The sequence below is a fragment of the Paroedura picta genome, chromosome 5 (genome assembly GCF_049243985.1).
Source record: "Paroedura picta isolate Pp20150507F chromosome 5, Ppicta_v3.0, whole genome shotgun sequence".
Classification (NCBI taxonomy): Eukaryota; Metazoa; Chordata; class Lepidosauria; order Squamata; family Gekkonidae; genus Paroedura; species Paroedura picta.
The window spans coordinates 67,663,374-67,691,092 of record NC_135373.1 but is presented as its reverse complement, the minus strand read 5'-3'; the positions used below and the strand labels follow the sequence as shown (position 1 = coordinate 67,691,092).

At 42.6% G+C, this 27,719-nt stretch overlaps 1 protein-coding gene across 14 annotated transcripts in view; it reads right to left on the bottom strand.

Moving 5' to 3' along the window:
* CADPS2 (calcium dependent secretion activator 2) overlaps positions 1 to 27,719 on the bottom strand; it is a 385,311-nt gene that overhangs the window by 181,196 nt on the left and 176,396 nt on the right. For all 14 annotated transcript variants that reach the window (XM_077338372.1, XM_077338377.1, XM_077338370.1 and 11 more), the window contains exon 9: positions 5,577 to 5,643. In XM_077338372.1, the coding sequence (XP_077194487.1) occupies positions 5,577 to 5,643 (67 nt within the window). The remainder of the gene's footprint in view (positions 1 to 5,576; positions 5,644 to 27,719) is intronic.

The window sequence follows — 27,719 nt, the reverse complement described above, 5'->3', positions numbered from 1 at the left end:
AGATTGGGCTAGCCTGGGCGATTCAGGGTGGGTGGTAAGGAGAGAGACACTATAGTGTGTTATGAGGGTTAGGGAGGTTGAACTGAAAGACAAGCAGGTGTCTTCGACTGAAAGGAGGAGGTATCTATCACTCATTTACAGTTGACGAAAGGGAGAGGCTGTGGCCCAGTGGGTGAACATCTGATTGGCATGCAGAAGGCACCAGGTTCAATCCCCGGTATCTCCACTTAAAAGGACCAGGCAGCAGGGGATGTGAAAAATCTCTGCCTGAGACTCTGAAGAGCTGCTGATAGTATTCAGCAATACTGACCTTGATGGACCAGTGGTCTGATTCAATAAAAGTTGGCTCCATATGTTCAAGTGTTAATCGACAGCAAGATCCCAAAAACAAAGGTTGTGTAATACTTTTGATTCAGAACAGCCAAAGCAACACTCAGTATAATTGTTTTATAGTTGTTCAGAAATCTGCATGAGGCTGGCTGTGCAAACAAAAGAGATGGGAGGACCTTCCAGGCTGTGCTTTTAATGCCTGTGTCTAACAGAAGCCTTACGGTTGTGGCCTAAAATAACTATTTTTTTCCTAATCCCCTCCTCTTTGTTTTTTTTGCAATCCAGCCCAAGAGTTCTGGGTAGCTCAAAAGCTTAAACTATACTTTGTTTCATTTTGGCTATTCTTAAAACGTATTACGTTATACTTGTTTTTGCGTAAAAAAACAGGTGGGCAAACTTAACAACACAAACAGTAATAAATTAGCTATGATTCTTGTTGACAACAATGTTAGGCTGAAACTGGAATACCCTGGTCCATATACTTCGTGCCTCAAACTATTCACAGCTATTGCTATAAGTTACTCAGAATGAGCATGGGAAGCTGCATTAGACCACCAGGCTATTGAATCATCTAGCCAGGATTGTTTTCTATAGCTGGCAACAATTTGAATCAGTTTTTTCCCAGGCCTGCTACAAGGGGTGTACAAACAAATTTGGTATCTTTGGGTTAAACTATATGGAACCCAAAAATATCTGGATTTTTTCCAACTCAGTTATAGCCTACGGTGACCATTATAATAAATGGTCCTGATAGGCTATAATGTAGAATCACTCTGGGGCTATTTGGGGTTCTGGGGGACTGTTTTTTGGAGGTAGAGGCACCACATTTTGAGGTAGAGGCATCAAAGAAGGTGCCCCCATCATCCATTGTCTCCAATGGAAGGGGGAAAGACATTTACACTTTAAAGGAAACAGGGCAGTAGTATGAGCAAAAAGGTTCTAGGGGTCTTAGTAGACCATACACTGAACATGAGTCAGCAGTGTGACTCAGTGGCTAAAAAGATAAATGGGATTTGGGGCTGTATCAAAAGAAATATAGTGTCCAGATTGTGTGAGGTTACTCCTCTCTGGTTACATCTCACTTGGAGTACTGTGTTTAGTTTTGGACACCACAATTGAAGAGAGATGTAGACAAACTGGAATGTATCCAGAAGAGGGCAACAAAAATGATGAGGGGTTTGGAAACCAAGATCTATGAGGAAAGGCTGAGGGAACTTGGTCTGTTTAGCCTGGAGAGGAGATGACAGATATGATAGCCATCTTCAAGTACTTGAGGGGCTGTCCCATAGAGGATTTTTTCTGTTCCTTTAAAAGTTCAGGCCAGAACCAATGGGATGAAATTAATTTTCAGCTAAACATATGGAAGAAGTTGCTGACAGTTAGAGTAGTTCCTCAAAGGAACGGGCTTTCTTGGGAGGTGGTGGGTTCTCCTTCTTTGGAAATTTTTAAACAGAGGCTAGATAGCCATCTGACGGAGAGGCTGATTCTGTGAAGGCAAAGGGGTGGTGGGTTACAGTAGATGAGCAATTGGGATGTGAGTGTCCTGCATAGTGCAGGGGGTTGGACTAGATGACCCTGGTGGTACCTTTCAAATCTATGATTCTAGGGTAACTTTACAATTTAAATGCTTTTTGCAAGCCATGGTAGCATGAGTAAACTCCAAAGCCATTTAAAGGGCTTGAGGTCCGTTAAATGACTTCTCCATGCTGAGAATTCACTCCAAAGGCATTCACTCCAAAGGCGGGAGTGCCGCGCATGTGTGTTTGCAGCCGCGCATGGCGCAAACGTGCAAGCGCGGCCCGGTGCAGCCCTGCGGAGGCAGGGAGCCGCGGCCCGGTGCCATGGCGTGCCGGGCCGTGGCCTGATGGTTGGGGACCACCGCTTTAAACCACTCGGGGAGCGGTATAAATAATTGGTTAAGAGCTAAGTGTGTGGGGCCTTCCAATTGTGTGGGCCCTACCAGGACACACAAGAGTTCTAGCCAGTCGGGAGAGCCCATCGGAAGGCGCTTTGTAGGGAGGCCTTTATTCACTTTTTAACTCACCCCACCTCCTTGCCCTACACCTTCCTTCCATTCCCTCTGCATTCTTCCCTTCTTTTCTCCCTTCTTTTAGATCAATCTTCTTCATTCATACAACTCTCTCCTCCCATCCACCCTTTCTAGCACCCGTTGTATTTACAAGTACAACGGGCTTTAAATCTAGTAAATAAATAAATAAATGCAAAGATTTTAGTAAAGAAAAAGCAGAAAGATTCTCATTGGAAGTATTTTCCCTAGTGTGAGATGACTTGGAATGTCCATTGACAAACGGTTCAGGCATTCCTTCTTCGCTGTAGTCCTCAGGCATAATTCTATTGATCTGTGTCTATCAAAAACCACAGGATTTAGTTCAGAGAAATGAGCTAAAGTGAGTATTTATGGACAAGGAGGACTTCTAAAATTCCATAATCACAAGGAACTACAGGAGATTTGGCATTACCCCTGGACAGCAACCTCCCATGCAAATTTTACATTATGCACATAGCAAGTATAAGTTGCCAGTTAAATGAATTTATATAGACAAATACACCAGCTCTAGTAAAATAACTATGGGGTGGAGATCAAGTATATCACTAGAAGGATCAATACAGAAAAACTCAAAGCTACCACTATATGCTGATTTGAAAGCTTTTGATCATTTGCACACGGAGGGGTAAAATGCGCATGGCCTCCTGCTTGCAAATGTGGGATGTTAAACCTCCCATTTGCAGCCTTACAGGAGATCACTGCTGCATTTTTCCACTGCCCCGTTGCAGTTTTTTGCTTCTTGACGAGGCTGCAAGGGAAAACAAGCACAACTTCTCCCCCCACTCCTTGGATTGTCAATCACAGCAAGCTGCCAATCACAGCACAACGGTTATCTTGTGGACTGAAATGTTCCCCCCCCCCCCCCAAGCCCTGAAATTATTTTGGGTTTTTGTTTTTTTAAGGTACTTCTGTTTTGCTATGTGGTAATGCCACAACACAGATGCATTTTTAATAAAAATCAACACTGTCGTGTAGCTATGGAGAAATGCTAGAATGATACAGCATCCCCCCCGGATCCATGTTCTTTTGGATTTCATTTATGTCTGGGTGGATTTCTGATAAGCTGAACATGGTAACTGGAACCCAAAAAGTCATTTTTAGTAGACGGTTGGCTTAAAAACAAAGTGCTCAGACCCCTGTATGATTGGGAGAAAGCTGCTTGATCACCTGCCCCCCCCCTTTTCCAGATAATTTTCCACCTCCAGAAAACACAAATGGGGCTGTTTTTGTCTGCTTGAGTTGTGGGAAGGCTGGACATGGGAACTGAACCCCGAAACTATATTTTTGGTAAATGGTTGGCTTATATAAATTAAAAAAACACGAAGCGCTCAGATCTCTGTTTATAATCAGAAGAAGGCTGCTTGATCACCCCCCTCCCTTTCCCAGCTCATTTCCCACCTCCAGAAAACAGAAACAGGGCTGTGTTTTGCCTGCCTGATAAAAAAAAGACAGTGGACACTTTGCAGAAGATTTTATTTTACATCTGACAATGTAGATTTTTGGTCGCGCTCCAATGTGGACCGTGCCATTAAAAAAGAAAACATTCTTGGAGCAGGAAATGGAGAGAGGAGGGTGGATGTGAGGATGGGAAAATGCTGCAGAGACTATTGCACTTTCCCCCTTCCATACAGTCTTGTCTCTGGTTGCTCACTGTTTGCTCACTGATGTGATGCGAGATAAAAAGTGGCAAATCCACTTTTTGCAATTTCCCTCATCCAGAGGCAAATCTGGGCAAAACATGAGCCAGGCTCTGGACATATGGAGGGGGTTCTAAAACCTGTTAGCAACCATAGGCTATTCAGGGGCAGATTCCACATGCAGAAATAGTCTTTGTTTATACTGTTTATAGTATTGAAAGTGGCACAAGGGTCTGATCAAATTTGCTGCATCTGTCTGTCTGTCTAATTTATATCCTGCCACCCATGGCAAGCTGTCTCTTGGTGGGTCACATCGTTAAAACCCACATAAAACATAAAAACACAATATCCAATTAAACCTCCCTTACATTACAACTTGGCGGTGAAAATCTAATACCCACCCCGAACAACTGCATCACGGGGTGCCAGAATGCGGGCATTAGCTGACAGGCACCAGTATGATAGTCTGCAGATATCATCCATGGGGCTCCTGATCCACCATACCCCAACCATAAAACTGGTGGAAGACCTCGGTAATACAGGCCCTGCAGAATGCTGGAAGTTCCTGCAGGGCCCGCAGCTCTTCCAGGAGCTCATTCCACCAGGCTGAGGCCAGGACCGAAAAGGCCTTGGACCTAGTCAAGGCCAGGTGAACTTCCTGTGGGTGGGCATGACCAACAAGTTGGTACCTGCAGAGTGTAAAGCAAATGCTGAATGAGCATTAAAGCTATATGCTGATTTTTGGTCTCACATGGTGTTTTGGGAATCATCATCCTGCTGATGAACAGAACAAAAATATGTGAAACAGAAAGAATGGCAAAACACCACCTCAAGTCAAGCTTGGCTGGTAGGCTAATAACCTCCTCCTTGCCCTGGAGAGATACATGACTTTAGAACAATGGGTCACTCCTCTCTTGCCTTAAACACCTTAAGAATGGGGTTTTAAGAGGGCGGAGGTTACTTGTAAGTCAGGTTGCTATCTCTGGAGTGGGAAAGTTTTGGATATTTGGAGGTGAACCCAGTAGAAGGTGGCATTTGGTGAGGGGCAGGACCTCAGCAGGCTATAATGCCAAATAGTCCACCCTCCAAAGCAGACCTTTCCACCTGGAGAACTTATGCCTGTAGCATATCAGATAGAATTCTGAGAGAACTCCAGATCCATCCTGAAGGTTGGCAACCCTAAGTATAAGCCACATTAAGCCGGACTGTGGTGACATATTCATTTCCTAAATAAACAATCAGAGTTGCTTTCTGTGGAATGTCCAGGAAAGGTTCTGAGAGCTGGATCAGAGAGTTATCACAGATCCAGTTCATGAACACAACACATGCCCAGAGGTCACACAAACAGGACATGCTTGGCTGTAATCAATTAAGAAATGCAACATAGTTCTCAGAACTAAACCACATGGTCTTCTGATGAAAAGCAAACAAAATACTGTGTGAATAGAAGGCTGTGTCTGCCCTGAGGCTCTACTGCTTTTAATTACCTACTTAATTTGGACAGCAGTTTTTCAAGAAATATGGTATGAAATGCTACTAACCTGTACAAGTACACAGTAACGCTTTTTCCATCTTTTCCATACCTTCTGTCCAAGAGCATACAAATACCTGTCAAGGATAAGGGCAAATACATTCTGTTAAAAAAAGCGACACCAAAATATCCCCAAACTGCACTTTCATAAGGTAAAGGTAACCCCTGTGCAAGCATCGAGTCATGTCTGACCCTTGGGGTGACGCCCTCCAGCATTTTCATGGTGGACTCAATACGGGGTGGTTTGCCAGTGCCTTCCCCAGTCATTACCGTTTAGCCCCCAGTAAGCTGGGGTACTGCAATTTTTGGATTGTACTGGTCCCCGGACTGGGGGTTGGGGACCACTGGTGTAGATGAAAGCATGGTAATTTTAAACATATTTTATATCTGCTTTCCTCTTGTTTGCCCTGCACGGAAGATGACAGAGCACTTTTGCAGGGTTAACCTTCTTAATTTTTCAGGAATACAGAACACCAAAGAACTGTTTAGAGAAGATCTTTGATAAGTTTCTTGAAAGATTTTAAGACCGAAATCAATATAGAAACACACAAACCCCTTCAGATTTTCAGATAAGTTGTGTGTTTAATAAGAAGTTTTCAAACTGTATTGCGGAGAACCCAGGGGGCCTCAGAAATTTGCCAGGAATTCCTACATGGAACACTACTAGTGTAGAAACATCCCTGAAACAAAATTTAATTCTCAGTACAATATTTTCCCAGCACTGTGCTCAAAAGGAGTATGTTCTAGCATACAAAGTTATCTGAAAACTGGGGTGAAATGACGGCATCTAACACGCTTGGCCTGTGTATTCCAAAAGCCAACTGCCTGCTCTAGAGCCTGCCACAGGAAACCAACTTGTACCATGGAGGAGGCCTATAGTGGATGTGAAAGGGTCAAGGCAGAAATGATTTTTCTGGAGTCAGGAATTCTCCAATTAAGCCACTCACTCTGGGTAATCTATGGTCCGTCACTATCCTTAATCCAAACCTATCAGAGTTGTGGGGATAAAACATGTAAGGATGAAGTACACATGCCAGGCTCCTTGAAAGAAGGGTTGGATAAAAACGTAACAGACATTTACATTGTATAGTATACTTTTATGTGTGCTGGCAGGGTTACATTAATATATATTTTATCTGAGAAACATAACAGACATTTTTAAAAGATATCAAATTTATCTTTTACAGTTCTGTCAATAAATACCTTTCTATATTTTCCTCTTTCTTCAGGCTAATAGTTAGAAAATGGTCTTGGGCTACTATAATATAGCCCATTAGAAAATAAATATTTATCTTTTCTCCCAAAGATATGGGAATGTCTCTGTCTATAACAAAGAGTCAAAACATACTGCATGGTAGTTCCAATTATCTGGCAACATGTCAAACATGAGAAGAGAGAACAAAAGTTTTTTTGCGTATTTTGACCACACTGCGAGAGTTCATGGATCTGGGGAGGAAAAAAGCTTCTGTTTTAATGAATAGCATAATTGTCTATGGAGCACTCAAACAATCTGCTGATGGAGAGGGAGATGGGGCTTATTCCTTTAACAGAGATCGTCTCCTTCCCCTTCCAAGTTCATCCTTTTTTTTTCATTCTAAGGAATGAAACAATCAATCTTCATCTTGAATACAAATCCTCCACTTTTACAAGGATTTTTTTAAAAAAAATTTAGCACAATGAGGGGGAAATTACAGAAAAGCTGGGGGGGGGGATCAATAAATACAGCAGTTTAGTCCAGCAAAGAGCTTTTTTTCTTTTAAAAAAGAAGAAGCCTCCAGTCAAGGTTGAAAGAGCAATTAATGCAGTCTCAAAATCTGGGCCATTCTGATAGAGTTCGGTTAACATGTGGCAGAAGTAATCATCCACTTGTGAAAATGATTTTCAGTTCATTCTCAAACACCTTTCAGACACTCATGATCCCATTTAACTGACAACAATACAGGCTATCTGTGGGCATCATTGCATTCAATGTGAGAACCAATAGGGACCAAATGCCCACAAGGCACTTTCAGTCATTGAGGCATGTTCTGTATTGCCTAGCATGAAAGGAATTCTTTCCTTGGGCTGCATTCCTCTTTTTATTTAAACACCCCCCCCCCAAGATTAAGCTATCCCCCCCCCCCTCAGTAGAGGATACAAGAAACAACAGACTCAAGATAACAATGTGGGCTGGGTAATCGGAAGCCTAGCAGTAAACATTTCCAGATTGATTTTCATACTTTTCTGTGCTTTTGAGAAAGCAGACCAAACCAATCTTACAACAAATGGGTGGGAAAAAGAAAAAAACACAGCCCAAACAGCTGTTGTAATTATGGCAACTAAGGACAGAGACATCTTGAGGAGTGTCAAGTTAGCCAAGTGACAATGGAGGAGAACATTTCTATTTACATCTGATGATCAAAATGCTTATGATATGAATAGGAAAACTGGCAATAAAGCCCATGCTATTTCCTAGCACATTTTCCATTTCATGCATGCATTTTACCAGAGATATCGGATCATAGAGTCACCTTCTGTATACTATGGGAGACACTGGAATTTCTGAACATTAAAATGATAGTGCTTCCTCATTTGAAAAAAGACAAGTTGTATGATCTAAGATGGATGATTTAAACCAACATAAATATTTACTTTTCAAGACATGCTTGAAAATTTTCATTACCATTCTAGTAATAAGCCCCTTGCAAATAAAAGGCATCAAGAGTGGAGCATCAAAACATTAATGCTGTCAGTATGTTCCAGGCATTATTTATTTGTTTATTTAGAAAACTCTACAATGTTAAAAGTTGTTAGTTTAAAATTAACATTTAAACCCAAGACAGAGTACAAAAAGCATAAATCACTAAACAGCTTAGTCTGAAAATAATCATCACATTTATATTTTAAAAAATGGTGTTAGAAACTTCAGCCCTAGATCCATACCAGTCGGGCTTCCATCCTGGCCATGGGATAGAGACCGTGCTGGTTGCCCTGATGGATGATCTCCAGCGCCAACTGGACCGAGGCAGGTCGGCCATTGTCGTGTTGTTAGATCTTTCGGCCACATTTGGTGTCGCTGATCATGAGCTCTTGTTCCGCCAACTCGTTGATACAGGGATAGGGGGAACAGCCCTTAAGTGGCTGACCTCCTTTCTTGAGAACAGGTTGCAGAGGGTTGCATTGGGAAGGGAGTTAACAGACCCCTTTGCACTACCGTATGGGGTGCCACAAGGGGCGGTACTCGCTCCCACTTTGTTTAACATCTATATGTGCACTCTTGCCCATTTGGTCTGGAGCTACGGGCTGGGACGAAACCAATATGCAGATGACACCCAGCTCTAGCTCCTAATGGACAGCTGGGAAGAAACATTCGCCAGTTGTTTCGAAGCAGTAGCTGGGTGGATCAGGAAGAGTCATCTGAAACTCAACCCCGCCAAAACCGAGGTTCTGTGTCTGGGCTGAAAGGGGCAGGACCAGGAATAGCATCTTCCCTGGCTGGACAGGGTGCAACTAACATCTGTGCCCCAAGCCAGGAATTTGAGAGTGATTTTTGACGCCTCCCTGTTTATGGAGGCTCAGGTCACTAAGGTAGCTCGGACAGCATTATTCCATCTATGTCAAGCCTGGCTATTAGTGTCCTACCTGTCACCAAAGCACCTGGCCACTGTGATCCATACAACATTCACTTCCAGGTTAGACTTCTGTAACTCACTGTACATGGGCTTACCCTTGTCCCTGGCCCAGAAGCTGGTACAGAATGCGGCTGTGTGGGTCCTTACCAGGTCTTCCTAGAAGGCCCACATGCAGCCCTTGTTGAAACAACTTCATTGATTACCAGTCTGCTTCTGGATCAGGTTCAAGGTACTGGTGTTGACCTTTCAGGCTTTATGTGGCTTGGGCCCTACTTACCTATGGGACTATCTATCTCCTTATGTCCCCTGCAGGGCACTCCACTCTGTGGGTATGAATCTGCTGAGGGTCCTGGGCCTTCTGGAGGTGTGCCTGGCCCTTACCTGGTGGAATACACCAATATAAGATGGGGGAGACTTTTCTTGGCAGTAGCATGTGCGAAAAGGATATAGGAGTCTTAGTAGACCATACATTGAACATGAGTCAGCAGTGTGACTCAGTGGCTAAAAAGGCAAATGGGATTTTGGGCTGTATCAAACGGAGTATTGTGTCCAGATCACGGGAGGTGATCTTCAGATCTTCACTCTGCTCTGGTTCGGCCTCACTTGGAGTACTGTATTCAGTTTTGGGCACCCCAATTGAAGAGGGATGTTGAGAAATTGGAACGTGTCCAGAGGAGGGCAACAAAGATGGTGAGGGGTTTGGAGACCAAGACATATGAAAAAAGGTTGGGGGAGCTTGGTCTGTTTAGCCTAGAGAGGAGACAACTGAGAGGGGATCTGATAACCATCTTCAAGTATTTAAAAGTGTGCCATATGGAGGATGGAGCAGAATTGTTCTCTCTTGCCCCAGAGGGACAGACCAGAATGAATGGGATGAAATTAATTCAAAAGAAATTCCATCTAAACATCCGGAAGAAGTTCCTGACAGAGTGGTTTCTCAATGGAATAGGCTTCCTTGGGAGGTGGTGGGTTCTCCATCTTTGGAAATTTTTAAACAGAGGCTAGATAGCCATCTGACAGAGGCTGATTCTGTGAAGGTAAAGGGGTGGCAAGTTACAGTAGATGAGCGATTGGGATATGAGTGTCCTGCATAGTGCAGGGGGTTGGACTAGATGACCCATGAGGTCCCCTCCAACTCTATTATTCTATGAATGAGCTTCCGGACAAACTGCGGGCCCTGATAGGACTCTCTGATTTCCACATGGCCTGCAAAACAGAGCATCTTCCACCAGGTGTTTGGTTGAGGCTGGGTGAGAGGGCCCCCCGGGGTATGAGATCTGGTCCTCCCCCCGAGTTTGGACACATCATTAGTGCTGTTGATGGCCGTTTCCAACTTCCACCCTGGTTTTTGACCATCAACCACTGGTTACTATCTGGACGAATACCGGAGGGCCGAAGCATTTTTATGCTAGAGTTATTAGATGTTAATACTGGAGTGTTTTATGGGAGACTTATTTTTATGTTTTCTATTACTTTGTGACCCCCTTCAAGGATCGCTGCCTTGTTGTGGCAAGGGGGCTTGCGTAGTTCAGTGAAGCTATGAGCTATGCCGTGCAGGGCCACCCAAGACGGACAGGTCATAGCTGAGAGCTCTGACAAAAGGTGATCCACTGGAGAAGGAAATGGCAAACCACTCCAGTATCTTTGCCATGAAAACTCTATGGACAGTTCCAATAGGCATAACGATATGACGCTGGAAGATGAGCCCCTCAGGTCGGAAGGTGTCCAATATGCTACTGGGGATGAGCAGACGGCTAGTACAAGTAGCGCCAGAATGAATGAAGCGACTGGGCCAAAGCCGAAAGGACGCTCAGTTGTGGAAGTAACTGGTGGCGAAAAGACAGTCCGATGCTGTAAAGATTTTTATTCCATAGGAACCTGGAACGTCAGATCCATGAATCAAGGTAAGCTGGACGTGGTCAAACAAGAAATGACAAGACTGAACATCGACATTTTAGGAATCAGTGAACTAAAATGGACAGGAATGGGTGAATTTAATTCAGATGACCATCAGGTATACTACTGTGGACAAGAATCTCGCAGAAGAAATGGAGTAGCCTTCATAATCAATAAGAGAGTAGGAAAAGCAGTCTTGGGATACAATCCCCAAAATGACAGAATGATCTCAGTTCGAATCCAAGGCAAACCATTCAACATCACAGTGATCCAGGTCTATGCCCCAACCACTGCTGCTGAAGAGGATGAAGTTGATCAGTTCTATGAAGCCCTACAACACCTTCTAGAAGCAACGCCCAAAAATGATGTGCTTATCATCATGGGGGATTGGAATGCTAAAGTAGGAAACCAAAAGATAACTGGGATAACAGGCAAGTTTGGCCTTGGAGTACAAAATGAAGCAGGGCACAGGCTGGTAGAATTTTGTCAAGAGAATACAATGGTCATAGCAAACACTCTTTTCCAACAACCCAAGAGACGACTCTACACATGGACATCACCAGACGGTCAACACAGAAATCAGATTGACTATGTGCTCTGCAGCCAAAGATGGAAAAGTTCTATCCAGTCAATAAAAACAAGACCAGGAGCTGATTGTGGTTCAGATCATGAGCTTCTTGTTGCAAAATTTAGGCTTAAATTGAAGAAAGTAGGGAAAAGCACTAGGCCACTCAGGTATGAACTAAATCATATCCCCAACGAATACACAGTAGAGGTGACAAATAGATTTAAGGAATTAGATCTGATAGACAGAGTGCCTGAAGAACTATGGACGGAGGTTCGCAACATTGTACAAGAGGTAGCAACTAAAACCATCCCAAAGAAAAAGAAATGCAAGAAATCAAAATGGCTGTCTGAGGAAGCTTTACAAATAGCTAAGGAGAGAAGGGAAGTGAAAGGCAAGGGAGAAAGAGAAAGATACACCCAACTGAATGCAGAATTCCAGAGAAAAGCTAGAAGAGATAAGAATGCCTTCTTAAACGAACAGTGCAAACAAATAGAAGAAAACAATAGAATGGGGAGGACCAGAGATCTTTTCAAGAAAATTGGAGATATGAAGAGAACGTTTCATGCAAAGTTGGGTATGATAAGGAACCAAAATGGTAGGGACCTCACAGAAGCAGAAGAGATTAAACAAAGGTGGCAAAATTATACAGAACAACTATACAAGAGCGAGCTTAACATCCCTGATGACCACAGTGGGGTACTTACTGACCTGGAGCCAGACATCCTGGAATGTGAAGTCAAATGGGCCTTAGGAAGTCTGAGCAATAATAAAGTTAGTGGTGGTGACAGCATTCCAGTTGAACTATTCAAAATCTTAAAGGATGATGCAGTAAAAGTGCTACACTCAATATGCCAGCAAATTTGGAAAACTCAACAATGGCCACAGGATTGGAAAAGGTCAGTTTACATTCCAATCCCAAAGAAGGGCAATGCCAAAGAATGTTCAAACTACCGCACCATTGCACTAATTTCTCATGCTAGCAAAGTTATGCTCAAAATCCTACAAGCTAGGCTCCAGCAATATGTGGACCGAGAACTTCCAGAAGTACAGGCAGGATTTCGAAGAGGCAGAGGAACTAGAGATCAAATTGCCAACATACGCTGGATCATGGAGAAAGCTAGGGAGTACCAGAAGAACGTCTACTTCTGCTTCATTGACTATGCTAAAGCCTTTGATTGTGTGGAGCACAACAAATTGTGGCAAGTTCTTAAAGAGATGGGAATACCAGAGCATCTTATTTGTCTCTTGAGAAATTTATATGCAGGTCAAGAAGCAACAGTGAGAACTGAACATGGAATCACTGACTGGTTCAAAATTGAGAAAGGAGTTCGGCAAGGCTGTATACTGTCGCCTTGCCTATTTAACTTGTATGCAGAGTACATCATGAGAAATGCGGGATTAGAGGAGTCACAAATTGGGATCAAGATTGCAGGGAGAAATATCAACAACCTCAGATACGCAGATGATACCACTCTAATGGCAGAAAGTGAAGAGGAACTAAAGAGCCTGTTGATGCGGGTGAAGGAGGAGAGTGCAAAAGTTGGCTTGAAACTCAACATCAAGAAAACAAAGATCATGGCATCCGGCCCTCTCAATTCCTGGCAAATAGATGGGGAAGAAATGGAGATAGTGACAGATTTTATTTTCCTAGGCTCCAAGATCACTGCAGATGGGGACTGCAGCAAAGAAATTAAAAGACGCTTGCTCCTGGGGAGGAAAGCTATGGCAAATCTAGACAGCATCCTAAAAAGCAGAGACATCACCCTGCCAACAAAAGTGCGTTTAGTCAAGGCTATGGTCTTCCCAGTTGCAATGTATGGCTGCGAAAGTTGGACCATAAGGAAGGCCGAGCGTCAAAGAATTGAGGCTTTTGAACTCTGGTGCTGGAGAAGACTCTTGCGAGTCCCTTGGACTGCAAGGCGAACAAACCGGTCAGTCCTAGAGGAGATCAACCCTGACTGCTCTTTAGAAGGCCAGATCCTGAAGATGAAACTCAAATACTTTGGCCACCTCATGAGAAGGAAGGACTCCCTGGAGAAGAGCCTAATGCTGGGAGCGATCGAGGGCAAAAGAAGAAGGGGACGACAGAGAATGAGGTGGCTGGATGGAGTCACTGAAGCAGTAGGTGCAAACTTAAATGGACTCCGGGGAATGGTAGAGGACAGGAAGGCCTGGAGGATCATTGTCCATGGGGTCGCGATGGGTCGGACACGACTTCGCACATAACAATAACAATAATAATAATTACTTTGTGAACTGCCACGAGCCAGTTTCCTGGAAGCAGCAGTCTATAAATCTAATAAATAAATAAATTTAAAAGATCAATGCTCAGTAAAAAGCCTGGGTAAAGAGAAACATTCTGGCCTGGTGCCTAAGAGAGAGCACTGTAGGCCCCAGGTGATCCTTAAGGGGAAGGGAGGAGCCGTTATTGAAAAAGTGCTTCCTCTGGTTGCCACTGACATGGAGGCAGGCTTATTAAGGAGATCTCAACTGGCAGGCTGGCCAATATGGGGGAGCCACAACCCAAAAGCAAAGACTGCAATGGTTTGGCCATATCTGCAGAATGAACAGCAGCAGACTGCCTCATAAACTGTCCTGGAGAGAACGACCAACTGAATGGAAGATCCAACAAATGGTGCCAAAGAAACCATGGCTCAAAAAGAGGAAGACCTTAGAAACTAGTGATTGACTATCCATATGGCCAAAACTATTGCCACCAACCGCCAATTATAAACAAGGCAAAAAATCCACCTACCTATAGAAGTGTATTGGCTGAGAGAACAACCCGCTCTACCAATCACCAGGTAAAGGATAAAAAGAAAATAAAAAGAATATGGGGGAGCCCGTCCTTCTAATACCCTGGCCCCAAGCCACATAAGAAAGATGACTTCAAATTGTGCCAAGAAACAAATGGGCAGTCAGTACAGATCAGTACAGGGGGTGATACAATCCATATCTCACTCCATAAAAAGTGGAAGCCATATTTCTTCTGCCATGAAAACCTTCAAAATGAAAGGCAGGGGGATAGTGTAATATTATTTTAGAACAGTTATTGAAAGAAACAGTTTTCTACTGTAAGACTATAATCAAAATAGTGTTACCAAAAATGTTTACTGCAATTTGATTGCTAGGGCGTATCAGCTCTGTTTGTATTATTGATAATACTAAGGAACACATTTAATTACTCTTGAAAATTCAGGCACCAGTCAAAATTATTGGAAGAGAATAGGATTTGAATGCAACTAATATATCTATTCCTTAAAATGTCTTAAAATATTATAGGGATTTTTTTTAATTACATATATATACATTCTAGTCTATACTTCTCACCTCCAAAAAACTTTTCTATCATTGCTAATCTTCTGATATAAATATTTCTTTACATGAGAACACATTCAAAGGAGAAATTTACAAAGAGTTGAAGTTGCAGATAATCTCAGTCCTAACAGAAGTTAAACCTAATGTTCTATGTAAAGTGATCAAACCAGAGCCAATATATAGAGAGAAACTTCTACAACTAAAAAACAACAAAAGTACCCTCTTTGTTTGATCCTCTAGTACTGGATGCTTACTTCAATATAAAGTTAAATTAATGATCTACAATGTATAAAATATGTCCTAAATACTAAGGCCCATTCCATGCAAGGACCAAAGTTGCCAATTGGTTCCTGATAGCGGAAACGCTATTTTTAATAGTGCAATTTGGCGTTATGCATACCTGCCTTGTAGTGGAATCCAGTAGCGTTTCAATCGTTTCCTACAGGTTTCCGGTCTCGCCAAAAATCGCTAGGAAGGAAGCGATTTTTTCTGTGCTTTGTCCCGCCCCTGGCTGTTAATCAAACAAACAGCCAATGGGGGGCCGTTATCATGCTCCCGAAAAAACCCTTTCCCTTTAAGAACAGGTTTTTTTTTTAAAAAAAGAAAAACACCCATTGCAACGAATATGCCTTGATTCCTTCTAACGTAGAGACCCATCTAGCTGGCAGCTGGGATGTGAGCTGGCGATTCATTGTTACCACACTCCCCCGAATGAAAAGAAAAATCCCCCCCCCCCCGTGCACGGGCGCAATTTTCGGCCAAAAATAAAGGGAACTTGCAAACGGGGCTGTGTTGTGCTTGGGGACTCAGGGGAGCTTTAAAGCAGTTCTGTGGAGGGACTGTAGCTGGAGAAGCCTCGCTGGGTGAATGAAGGCTCACCAGTTCGTTGCTTTCTGCTCGCTCCGAGAAAAAAAAATGGTAATCACTTAGCCGGAAGTTCGGAGGAGTGAGCCAGGGGGAGGGACTTGGCTGGAACCGCAACAATAGGAACGCACAGGTCTTTTTCGCTAGTGTTGCAGATTGTTTGCAAGAGTGTAGTGCTTTTTGGAGGGTGAATCCATTTTTCTGGATTTCCCTTTAAGCGCTACAACGAATCGCTTTTTGCGGGACTGTTTCAGGAGTGTGGCAGATTGTGTGTGATGTCGTGCATAACTGCAAATTAGTAGCATTTACAATTTGGAAGCCTTTTGCAACATTGAAGTCATGGGGAATGGCCCTAAATAAGGGAAGGGCAGAAAGATAGGACAAACCAACACAACCACAATCACAGCTCTCATAGCACCTGCCCATCTGAATGGATGTTGTTTCTTAAGAAAACAATTGAGAAATAAAGAATGATAATACAGATATTATTCCAGCCTGCATATACTAGGAGTCAGTTCCTAGTTTCACTATATCCACTACAACATTAATTGGGTGCAACATGGTTTAAGTATGCTCTATGCCAAAATAATATTTCTTGATTACAGAAGTCAGAATGAGTGTCAGGCTGATGGCTCCTATAGATCAGAACTGTCTCTATACATATTTAGAATACTGGGTGGAAGTTATCCTCATGGCTACCTTGGATCTTTTCCACTCTAAATAATGGGGGATTATAGCAAGAAATTTGGCCTTCCCGGATTGAAGATCAAATTTTGGGACCTCCATGCTATCTGGCACTCATTGCTAATATGTGAAATTACTGATGTACATAATGATTGTGATGGAGCAATTTAGTGCTTTTCCCTAATTTGTGCAGTGAAATATTTATTAAAAATGCTAAATTATTTTTGTAATATAATCAGATTCTTACAAAAGCTTCCCAAGAAATTAATTTAACGAAACATATTTTAAAACATTGACAAAGCCTGAAACTAATCAATGAAACAAGTTCAAGTCAACCATCTCATTAATTGTTTAATTGCAATACAGTTTTACAAATTTATTACCATGCCCCAGCAAGGGAGAGACCACCTCAGCCTCATAAGAACAAAAGACAGGGAGAATGGCATTATATTTTCATGACCATCGAATAAGATTGAATTCCTATTCACCATTAATCCCACTTAGCACAGTTTTAGAGCTGGAACCCAATATATAGTACTTGATGCTCCCATGAAAACAGTTTGAGAAGTGCCATTAAATTTACCCCTTATTTTGGATGTCCAAGTGGCATCAGTGGTTCCAAGCTTAAAGAGAAACAGTTGTCATTTGTCCTGGCTACACTGAGGTAGCTTTGCAACAGTTATCTTTGCTCGGCAACATCTAGATCAGATTACTGTAATGTGCTGTACATGGGGCTGTCTTTGAAGACTGCCAGGAAAACTTCAACTGGTCCTGATAACAGCAGGATTATTGACTGGGATAATTCCCCGTTTCAATAAAAGCACTGGTCCTTACATATAAAGCCCTCAATGACTTGGTTCTATAATCCTGACCAATCAATCTAGCTTTTCTTCAGACAAGAAGACAAGAGGGTTTTAATCACTTTATACCACTGAGAGCCAGTTTGGTGTAGTGGTTAGGAGTGCGGACTTCTAATCTGGCATGCCGATCGGGGGGAGCCCAACCAGGAAGGAGACCGATCAGGGGCAGCCCAACCAGGAAGGCCAGCTCATAGGGAACCAAAAGTAAAAGGATTCAGATGCCTATATGATTCTATGATTCTGCGCTCCCCCCACATGCAACCAGCTGGGTGACCTTGGGCTCGCCACAGCACTGATTAAAAAAAAACTGTTTTGTCAGGGTTCTCTCAGCCTCACCCACCCCACGGGGTGTCTGTTGTGGGGAGAGGAATGGGAAGGTGACTGTAAGCTGCTTTGAGCCTCCTTCGGGTAGGGAAAAGTGGCATATAAGAACCAACTCTTCTTCATCTTAAATACAAATCCTCCTCCTATTATTATTATTATTATTATTATTATTATTATTATTATTATTATTATTATTATCATTATCATAATCATCATCATCATCATCATCATCATCACCACCACCACCACCACCACCACCACCATCACCACCATCACTATCATCATCCAGGGTCTGCACATAGCCATGACAGCACAGAGTGGCTCACACCAATGCATACTGATCTTACTCTCTATCTTCTGTATGGTCAAGTCCTGAATTTCTGGAATTGGCTTATAATTGAGCAGTCTATACCTCATTGTTTTTTCCATACAATTTCCTGCTTTAAAGTCTTATATCTGTTTTGCTAGGGCACAATCCAGTTTTAAAATTTGAGCAATGACAATATGGCTTTCAGATTGCCTTCCTCTTTTAAACATTTGTTTAGAGGCACTAGCAATACTGTTCCTTAGCACTAAACTAAACACATCACTTTAAAAATACCTCTGTAACACAGCTACTTATCATGTGTTATCCTGTACCATTTCAAGTAACATGCCAATGGAAGAGTAATAAGTGCAGCAAAGTAGAACTTTTTCAAACATATCACAGTAAAAAACATTAGCAAACATTGAAACCACTGGTATGATGCAAGTAAAGGGATGACTTGGAGGGCGGGCTCAAAGTTTACAAGAAAATAATCAAAATAATCCAAACTCAGAATAAAAATAATAATAAAAATTATTGAGGGGTGAACAACAACCTTTATATTAACACATCTTTCCCACTTAATAAAGCAGTAAGAGGGATTGGGGTGAGCTGAGTCCGTGATCAAAACTCACGGATTTGGCCCTTGCCCTCGGACTGACACGGTGTGTCAGTCCGCCCCTTTGCGCCCCTTTCGGACAGCGCATGAAGTGTGCCACCCAAACCCGCCCCTGCACTCGACATCATTGCAGAGCACCAACTCCCCTAGCCATCACCCCGAATGCGCGGTGGCCTCCCTCATGGCCTGGCCCCCTTGAGGCGCCTCCCCGCATGCCAAGAACTTCCTCTGGGGATCACCCCGAGATCACTGCCGCTGTTCCCTCCGGCTGCGTCCCCGCCCTCCTCGCTGCCCCACCCTCTTGCTCCCACTCTTGCACCCACTGTCGCCTCACCTGACACCCCCAGCCCAAATGCACCGCCGCCCGTGCTCCCGCCTCCCCCATGGCCCTGCTCCCTCTAGCCGCCTCCCCGCCGGCAGCGAAGACCCCATCTTCATCCGGAGATTATCCTGGGATTGCTGGCATGCCGCTCGCGCCTCCCTCTGGCCACATCCCCGTTCTCCTCACCGCCTCGAAATGCAGCCACGCCTGGCCCCAACTTCGCCAGTGCCGCCTGCCACCGCCAGGACTCCTCAGGTACATGCTCGAGCTGCACTGCCATCCCTGCCCTCCCCAATGGCTTCCCTCTCCCCGCCAGCAGAGGCCCTCCTCCGGCACCCACAGCCACGCAAGCCCCTCACTGGGGGCCTGCTTGCCCCGCCCCCTTCCAGCGCCCATTACATTCCAAAGTGCAATGGGCTATATTTCTAGTTTATGAACTATCACACATATTATTATCTAAAATAATAATGCTTATCATTAATGTATTATTCTCCCTCCCTCCCTCCCTCCCTCCCTCCCTCCCTCTCTGTATGGATGTATGTATGTATGTATGTATGTATGTATGTATGTATGTATGTATGTATGTATGTATGTATGTATGTATGTACCAGAGATTGGGGGAGGAGTATGAAAAAGATAGAAGGGGGAGTGGGTAAGAAGGATGTTCAAAGGGGGAATAGATCACTGATGCAGAAAAAAAAGCTTTTCGCCCATGGCATCAAGGTGATTTGAAAATCAAATCAACCTATAATTGCTCTGAAAAAAACACAGCAAAACCCCCACCAAAACTCTGATATTGACTTGCCATGGAGAAAATAAGTTGCAGAGCAAAAAATTAGAACCGAATAACATGATTGTGTATCCAAATTAAAGTATGTATGCAGAACTGGCCAAAGTTAACTTGAACAGCATCTAATTCCAGCTGCCAGAATCTGAGTAGCATCCATTTCTATTACAAAAGTTTAATAGTGCATACCTGGCAATCATTAAGACATCACATTTCCAACTCTTATCCCTGCAAAGCTTTGCACATAAAATGGGAGCGGTCCAACTTCTTGTGCTATCTGAAAGTCTTTCAAGCTGGTACAGCAATCATTGTGCCCATATCTAAATGCTTACTTCATGAGTACAGCATTCAGATCAGATTGCAAAAAACATTTTTCCCCAATATCAAGAACAACAATTAAAATAGTCATAATTTTGAAGCCTTTAGTTTACTGTACAACATTATTAATTTATATTATTGATTCCCGGTTCCATGCCATATCATTTTGCTGTTGTTTTAGAATGAATGTGGGTCCCTGTTGGACAATATGCAAGCATGAAGGCTAGTGAAACTGTATCTTAACCTGGCTCCAAACTGGAGGGTGTGAAGTTCTCAGAATCCTGCATTCATTGTTCTCAGTGAAGTTACAAATGCTATAAGCAAACATTAACTGTGGAAATGAGTAACAATGATTGGGGCAAAGTAAGTCAACTGGTGGCCAGATGTACATAATTCCAGCCATGAGCTTTCCTCAGAAGAGCATTCACATTGTTTTGGTGAGATAAACAACCATGGCTTATGCTTCAAGCTCAGACACATGCGTTCTTCAACCCTGACCCTGCTAGACAAATGGTCTGACTCAGTGTAAGGCAGCTTCTTGTCTTCCTGTTTGATGCTGAATTACACTCTTTAGCTGGCTAATTTTTTTTTATAAAGGCCAACTATTAATTGAACCAACTTAAAGATCCTGAAAAAATTATTTTAGAAGGTGGACAGCCAATATGAAGCAACAGAAATAAACAAAAGCACTCAATTAAAATACATGTAGAAGTGGCAATTCAGGGGTAATTTTGTGGCATGGGCTGGGGAATAAAAACTTGCACAAAGGGAAGTGTGTGTGTATGTGTGTGCGTGCGTCTGTGGGGGACTTCTTTTTGTAAACGAATCTGTACACACACTCACTTTATGATTACTCTATATTAAGAATTACAAGTGCTTAGTTTTTTTTCTGAAGTGAAATCTGTAAATCTCAAACAAAACTTTTTATCTATAGAGTCTTATTTTATGTGGTCAAAATGAGATTGTGTTAATAACTGAGTTAACTAAGTTAAATACTCTAGCATTTCTGACAGGGAAGTCTGTTTATATGTATTTCTATTTTAAAAAAATATCACTCTGCTTAAAACCACAAAAGAGAGACCCAAAGGGGTTGTACAGTAATCTTATAATTGTACTTGGAGCACTATTAGGAGGCACTTCAATGGCTGCTTACACTGGTATAATCCAATTCAAGTCAATGAGACTACACTGCTATTAAGTGGGCTTTGGATGGCCTTCTCAGAAACTCTCAGGGGATGTTTGTCAGACTATTGAGTCAACAAACACCTAGGCAATATATACATACTCATGCACACCTACACACCTGTTATTGCAGTTCATGCGATTCATATAAAACAACTATATGTCATAAACCACACCCAAAGTAACAGAATATTATGCAAACAATTTAAAGAAACTCTCTGCATATTCTCTTGCAGGCAATTTGGCAAATATGACAGGTGATCACTGGTGATTTTTTTTAATCCTTCTAAAATCACCCATTCTAGTTGCCGCTGAATTGGAATCCAGACAGGTATTTCCTCCATAATTCCCAGACTTTTATTTAAATTCAGCAAATCCACTTTTTATGCATTCATGAATGCCTTGTATATGATTTATAACAGAAGAATAAGGAAGAATACTAAGCTGGCAAAACAGCAAAATAAAGCAGGGCGGTAACTATGGAAAGGATACATAGAGCCTATTTCTATACAAGGTGAAAAGAGCAAAATATAAGCGTTTCTTTACATATGAACATGTAAGTGGCTTCATCAAAAGCATTACAGAGCTTGGTAAAGCCACTATTTTGGACAAATATTATGAATCTGCAAAATTACATAATTAACTACAAATCTACTTCTGATACATTTCATTGGCAACACAGCTGATGACCTTTAAAAGCTATAAAGGCAGCAATGCAGAATGCCATAGAAGTCGCACAACAGTTTCAAATAACTGTATCCAGGAACAATCCTGAGGATGGCCTAAAAACTCTTCTGCAAATTTTGTACAGTTACCAAAATAGACCTGTGTGGCTTGATATAGAGTGTCCGCTGTTAATTTCGTAGTGTGTATGGACCGAGATACTTGGTTCTAGATTATGGTCAACTGCAGTTTCCCTGACACCTGTTCCTCTTCTTCAACCAGCATCTTGGGCAATTCTTACTTATGTCACCTGGTATAAAAACTTGTCCCAAGAACCTCCATATTGGGTTCAACCTGGAATCCATGCCTTCAAACTTAGGACCTGTCACTACACTCTTGATGCAGCTGCATTGTTTCACCAGACTATATATTAACGTGAAAGCATCATATATGAAAACGAAACACTTTTTGGAAATAGTCCAGCAAACACTATTACTATTTCTTCACTTTTATCTTGTCTTTTCTCCAAGAAATTAATGGGAGATGTATCAAGTCCCTCCTCTCTCCATTTTATTTTCACAGTAATTCTCTAAGGTGAAGGTCAAGATTGGTTGGTCTAAGACCAACAAGTATGGTTGTAGCAAAAATTAAGATTTGAATATACATTCCTTCCAATATAAAAAGCTGTGTGTGCTATACTTCCACTTTAATTCTGAGGAATGAACTGGATTATATCTGTATTCTTATTGTCCACAACAGAGTGACTGTTTTGTGTATAAGTATGTTTTGACAGAACAAAACATTGGTCTTACCTGAAGGTTTCTTCAGTTTGCAACTATAAGTCTGAATACACATAAAGGCAATATTATACATTTCACAATTTGAACCTCAAAGAAACCAACACACTTTTATTGCTTTCCTAAACTATGGTGCCCTCTTGTGGTACATAGTATTTAAAATCTGCACAGAGGATCTGCACAGAGGATTGTATATATTTCACTACTTTATAAGGGATCCATAAAAGTAGCTACGATGGATTCAAACAAGTAGCCATGTTAGTCTGAAGTTGCACAATAAGAGTCCAGTGGCAGCTTTAAGACCAAACAAGATTTATTCAATGCGTGAGCTTTCGAGTGCAAGCACTCTTCCTCAGACTATGAACTGACCAACATGGCAGTGGGAATATATAAACAAAAGTTAATCCTGTTACATCTAGTAACCTAGTAGCCATGATGCTCAGTGATGGATTTTGCATTACACTAAACTACTAACACAGTCCATTTCTGAACTGTAACCTGGTGCCACAAATTAGTTGACCACAGGCCTCTCACAATGTGAGAAAAATGATAAACTTGAATTCAAATTAGGTAGCAACCTGGAGACCCACAAACAACCTTGGATTCTTTTACAAAGCCAGTGTCGACCAATTAAAACGCTAGACGTGAAGAACAATATGACTATGCTGTCACCAGGACTCTGGTGTTTCCCAAGTATCAACCACTTCAGAATTGCCTTCTGAGGGCAAAACCACATGTTACACATACATTGAGATTGCTGCAGGGACTTGCCGCGGGCCGGAACTCAATTTGGAACCCTGCAAGGGCTTGATTTTTATCAGGTCCACAGCACAGGGGGACAAGGGAATATTGCCCTCTTGCCAGTGTTTTCCAGACATGAAACCTCTCCCCCCCCCCACCCAATAGGGCAAATAAATTTCCTGAGGATGTTTCAGTGAGGAAGAGGATGTGCGTGGAGGAAGGCAAATCTCGTCCTCTCCTTTGCCATGTTATCAAGCTGAACTGCACCCATCTGGCACTTCTAAATCACATTCCCACAGGGAATTTGTAGGTGCTGTATGGCTGCAAACTCCCAGTGTGGTATACGTAATATGCTGTTTAGACCAAAGACAAGAACTAATCCAGATGTGTGGACAGAAAACTGGAACATGTTCACTCAGTATCAGCAGTGGGCGCTGACAAACTTAGAAAAGTTTGATGGGAGTCTTGGAATAGGAACTTAGGGTGGAAGTGATTCTAGATAGGTCTTAGGAGACCTATTTCTCAGTGAAGCTGTAAGCCCTGTCTAGATTTGGTTTCTGGGACCATGGGATAGGCTTTCTTGAGGAAGGCCTACTAGCTCCTGATGGACTGTACTTATCGAAGTTGGGGAAGAATGTGTTTGGCAGGAACCTGGGGAGATTCACAAGGGGAAGGAGATGTTCAACATAGGGAGTGTAAGAAAGGAGATCGATCAGGGGCAGCCCAACCAGGAAGGCCAGCTCATAGGGAACCAAAAGTAAAAGGATTCAGATGCCTTTATACTAACGCCCAAAGCATAGGCTATAAGAAGGAAGAGCTGGAACTTCTCATGCTGATGGAAAGGTATGATCTAGTAGGCATCACAGAAACTTGGTGGAATGATTCTCATGACTGGAATGTAATAGTGGATGGATATGAACTGTTCAGAAAAAAACAGAATAGACCGAAGAGGTGGAGGAGTGGCACTGTATGTGAGGAAAGGGCTTACTTGTCAGGAAATTCTAGTGAAGGAGAGCATATCTACAGTGGAAAGCATCTGGGTGAAAATAAGCGAGGGGAAAACAAACAGTGTGGCGGTTGGTGTCTGCTACTGACCGCCTGACCAACGAGAGGATGTGGATGCTGCACTGTGTGAGCAGCTTGGGAAAATATCCAAGCGGCAGGACCTTGTCATCGTGGGTGACTTCAATTTCCCAGATGTGTGCTGGGAAGCAAACTCTGCAAAGCATCCTCAGTCATGCAACTTTCTGACCTGCCTGGCTGACAATTTCATTTATCAAATGGTAGATGAACCCACAAGAGGTTCAGCCATACTGGACTTAATACTGACCAACAGGCAAGAGTTGGTGGATGAGGTGAAGGAGGTGAGGACCCTAGGGGGAAGTGACCATGTCCTCATAGAATTCCTTTTGAGATGGGGGTGGGGGGCAAGGAAGCTTGTAGCCAGACGCGGATGTTGGATTTTCGTAGGGCAAACCTTAATAATCTCAGAGACATGATGAGTGTCATACCCTGGACAAGAATGCTGGAAGGGAAGAGCATGTGAAGGGTGGACACTACTCAAACAAGAGCTATTGCATGCTCAATGACTATCCCAGAAAGACGAAGACACTGCAGGAGCTCTAAGAAGCCTATTTGGATGAACAGAGAACTTCAAGAGGAACTAAGAAAGAAAAGGAAAATGTTCAGGAAATGGAGGGAAGGACAGAGCTCTAAAGAAGAGTACCTACAGGTTACTAGGCACTGTAGATCAATCATCAGAAAGGCCAAAACTGAGAGTGAGCTAAGATTGGCCAGGGAAGCCCATTGTAACAAGAAAAGATTTTTCAGTTATGTGAGGAGCAAATGTAAAGTAAAGGAGGCAATAGGCCCACTGTTGGGTGCAGATGGACAAACTCTGTTTTTTCCCACAGGTCAAAGGGTTTAGGCACATCTAGAGATGGCAGTAGCCAAGAGATAGTGTCTGGGTGGCAGGTTGACATGGAGGTTGTCGAGAGGCATTTAGCTGCACTGGATGACTTCAAATCCCCTGGTCCGGATGAAATGCACCCGAGAGTGCTCAAAGAACTTTCCAGATACTTGCACAACAACCCTTGTCCATCTTTGGGACCTCTTTAAGGACTGGAGATGTCCCGGAGGACTGGAAGAGAGCTAACGTTATTCCGATCTTCAAAAAAGGGAGGAAGGATGACCCAGGAAACTACAGACCAGTGAGTCTGACCTCTGTTGTGGGGAAGATAATGGAGCAGATATTAAAGGGAGCGATCTGCAAACATCTCAAGGACAATTTGGTGATCCAAGGAAGTCAGCATGGATTTGTCTCCAACAGGTCCTGTCAGACCAACCTGGTTTCCTTTTTTGACCAAGTAACAGGTTTGCTGGATCGTGGAAATTCGGTTGATATCGTTTACTTGGATTTTAATACTGCTTTTGATAAGGTTCCCCATGATGTTCTGATGGATAAATTGAAGGACTGCAATCTGGATTTTCAGATAGTTAGGTGGATAGAGAATTGGTTAGAGAACCGCACTCAAAGAGTTGTTGTCAATGGTGTTTCATCAGACTGGAGGGAGTTGAGTAGTGGGGTACCTCAGGGCTCGGTGCTCGGTCCAGTACTTTTTAATATATTTATTAATGATCTAGATGAGGGGATGGAGGGACTACTCATCAAGTTTTCAGATGACACCAAATTGGGAGGACTGGCAAATACTGCAGAAGATAGAGACAGAGTTCAACAAGATCTGAACACAATGGAAAAATGGGCAAATGAGAACAAGATGCAATTTAATAAAGATAAGTGTAAAGTTCTGCATCTGGGTCAGAAAAATGAAAAGCATACCTATTGGATGGGGGATACGCTTCTAGGTAACACTGTGTGTGAACGAGACCTTGGGGTACTTGTGGATTGTAAACTAAACATGAGCAGGCAGTGTGGTGCAGCGGTAAAAAAGGCGAATGCCATTTTGGGCTGTATCAACAGGGGCCTCGCTTCAAGAAGGACATAGATAAAATTGAAAGGGTACAGAGGAGAGCGACGAGGATGATCTGGGGCCAAGGGACCAAGCCCTATGAAGATAGGTTGAGGGACTTGGGAATGGAGAAAAGCCTGTATAGAACTTCTCCATCTTTGGTTGCAGAGCACATAGTCAATCTGATTTCTGTGTTGACTGTCTGGTGATGTCCATGTGTAGAGTCGTCTCTTGGGTTGTTGGATAAATATTAGGCTAGCTAAAACATCTGCAGAACTAGAGGCCAATTTAATCCATAGGTGGTGGGAGTGCAAAATGGTAAATGATTTCTGGCATCTATAATATAGTACTATAAAAACCATGGTAGTATATGTATTTAATCTTTCCCTTGACATATTGACTGGGAAATGTTTCCAAGGACATTAAAGATGAAAGACATACCACAATTTTTCTATGTACAGAAAAACATATATCAGGAAAACGTTTAGGGCAGAAATCTCTGATTAAATATAGTATTTGGCAAGGATGGCATCTGACCAACCAGGGAGCCTGGTGCCTCAGAGTAAGCATAATGCAGTAAAGGAAATGACATATTATCTCAAAGAGAAAACAGTTTGCTTTCTTGCTTTTGTTCCTAAGGTTTTACAGTGAGAAAGCAGCTAACATTATACAAAAATAGGTTGTCTTAAGGACCTTATACATGAGCCCTTGTTAAGAAAGAAGCCATCTTAGAGGAAAATCCCTGTTAAACTTTCATTCACTGTAGTGTAATTTCTTTGAGGTATCAGTCACTCCCCAATGGTTACTAGCTAAGGTAATCTCCCAGGCTTGTTCATTAGCTCACTCAATTTAGTGGAGGGTAGTGGAGGGGATAGCTTGCTCCTGTCCCGAATGTTCATTTGAGATAGGTCTATGACTGATTGGGGAAGGTCAGAAGGTTATGCCAAGCATTTCCTATTAAAAATACCCTATGATTAGAGAATACATCACTGCCCGAAAGGAGAACCCAGTGCTACTGTTGCAAACTGAGGCCTGTGGTTTCCCTTATTCAGTCCATCCATCTCATATTGGGTCTTCCTTTTTCCTACTGCCTTCAGGTTTTCCCAGCATTATTGTCTTTTCCAATGACTTTTGTTTTTTCATAATGTGACCAAAGTACAATAGCTTCAGTTTAGTAATTTTAGTTTCTTTAGAGTGTTCAGGCTTGATTGATTGATATACCGCCCTCCCTGAAGGCTCAGGATAATCAGAAATAATACAGATAACTTAGTTTAACAATAATCAAAGAAACTGTATATAAACTCTCACTAAAATTTACATGTTGCT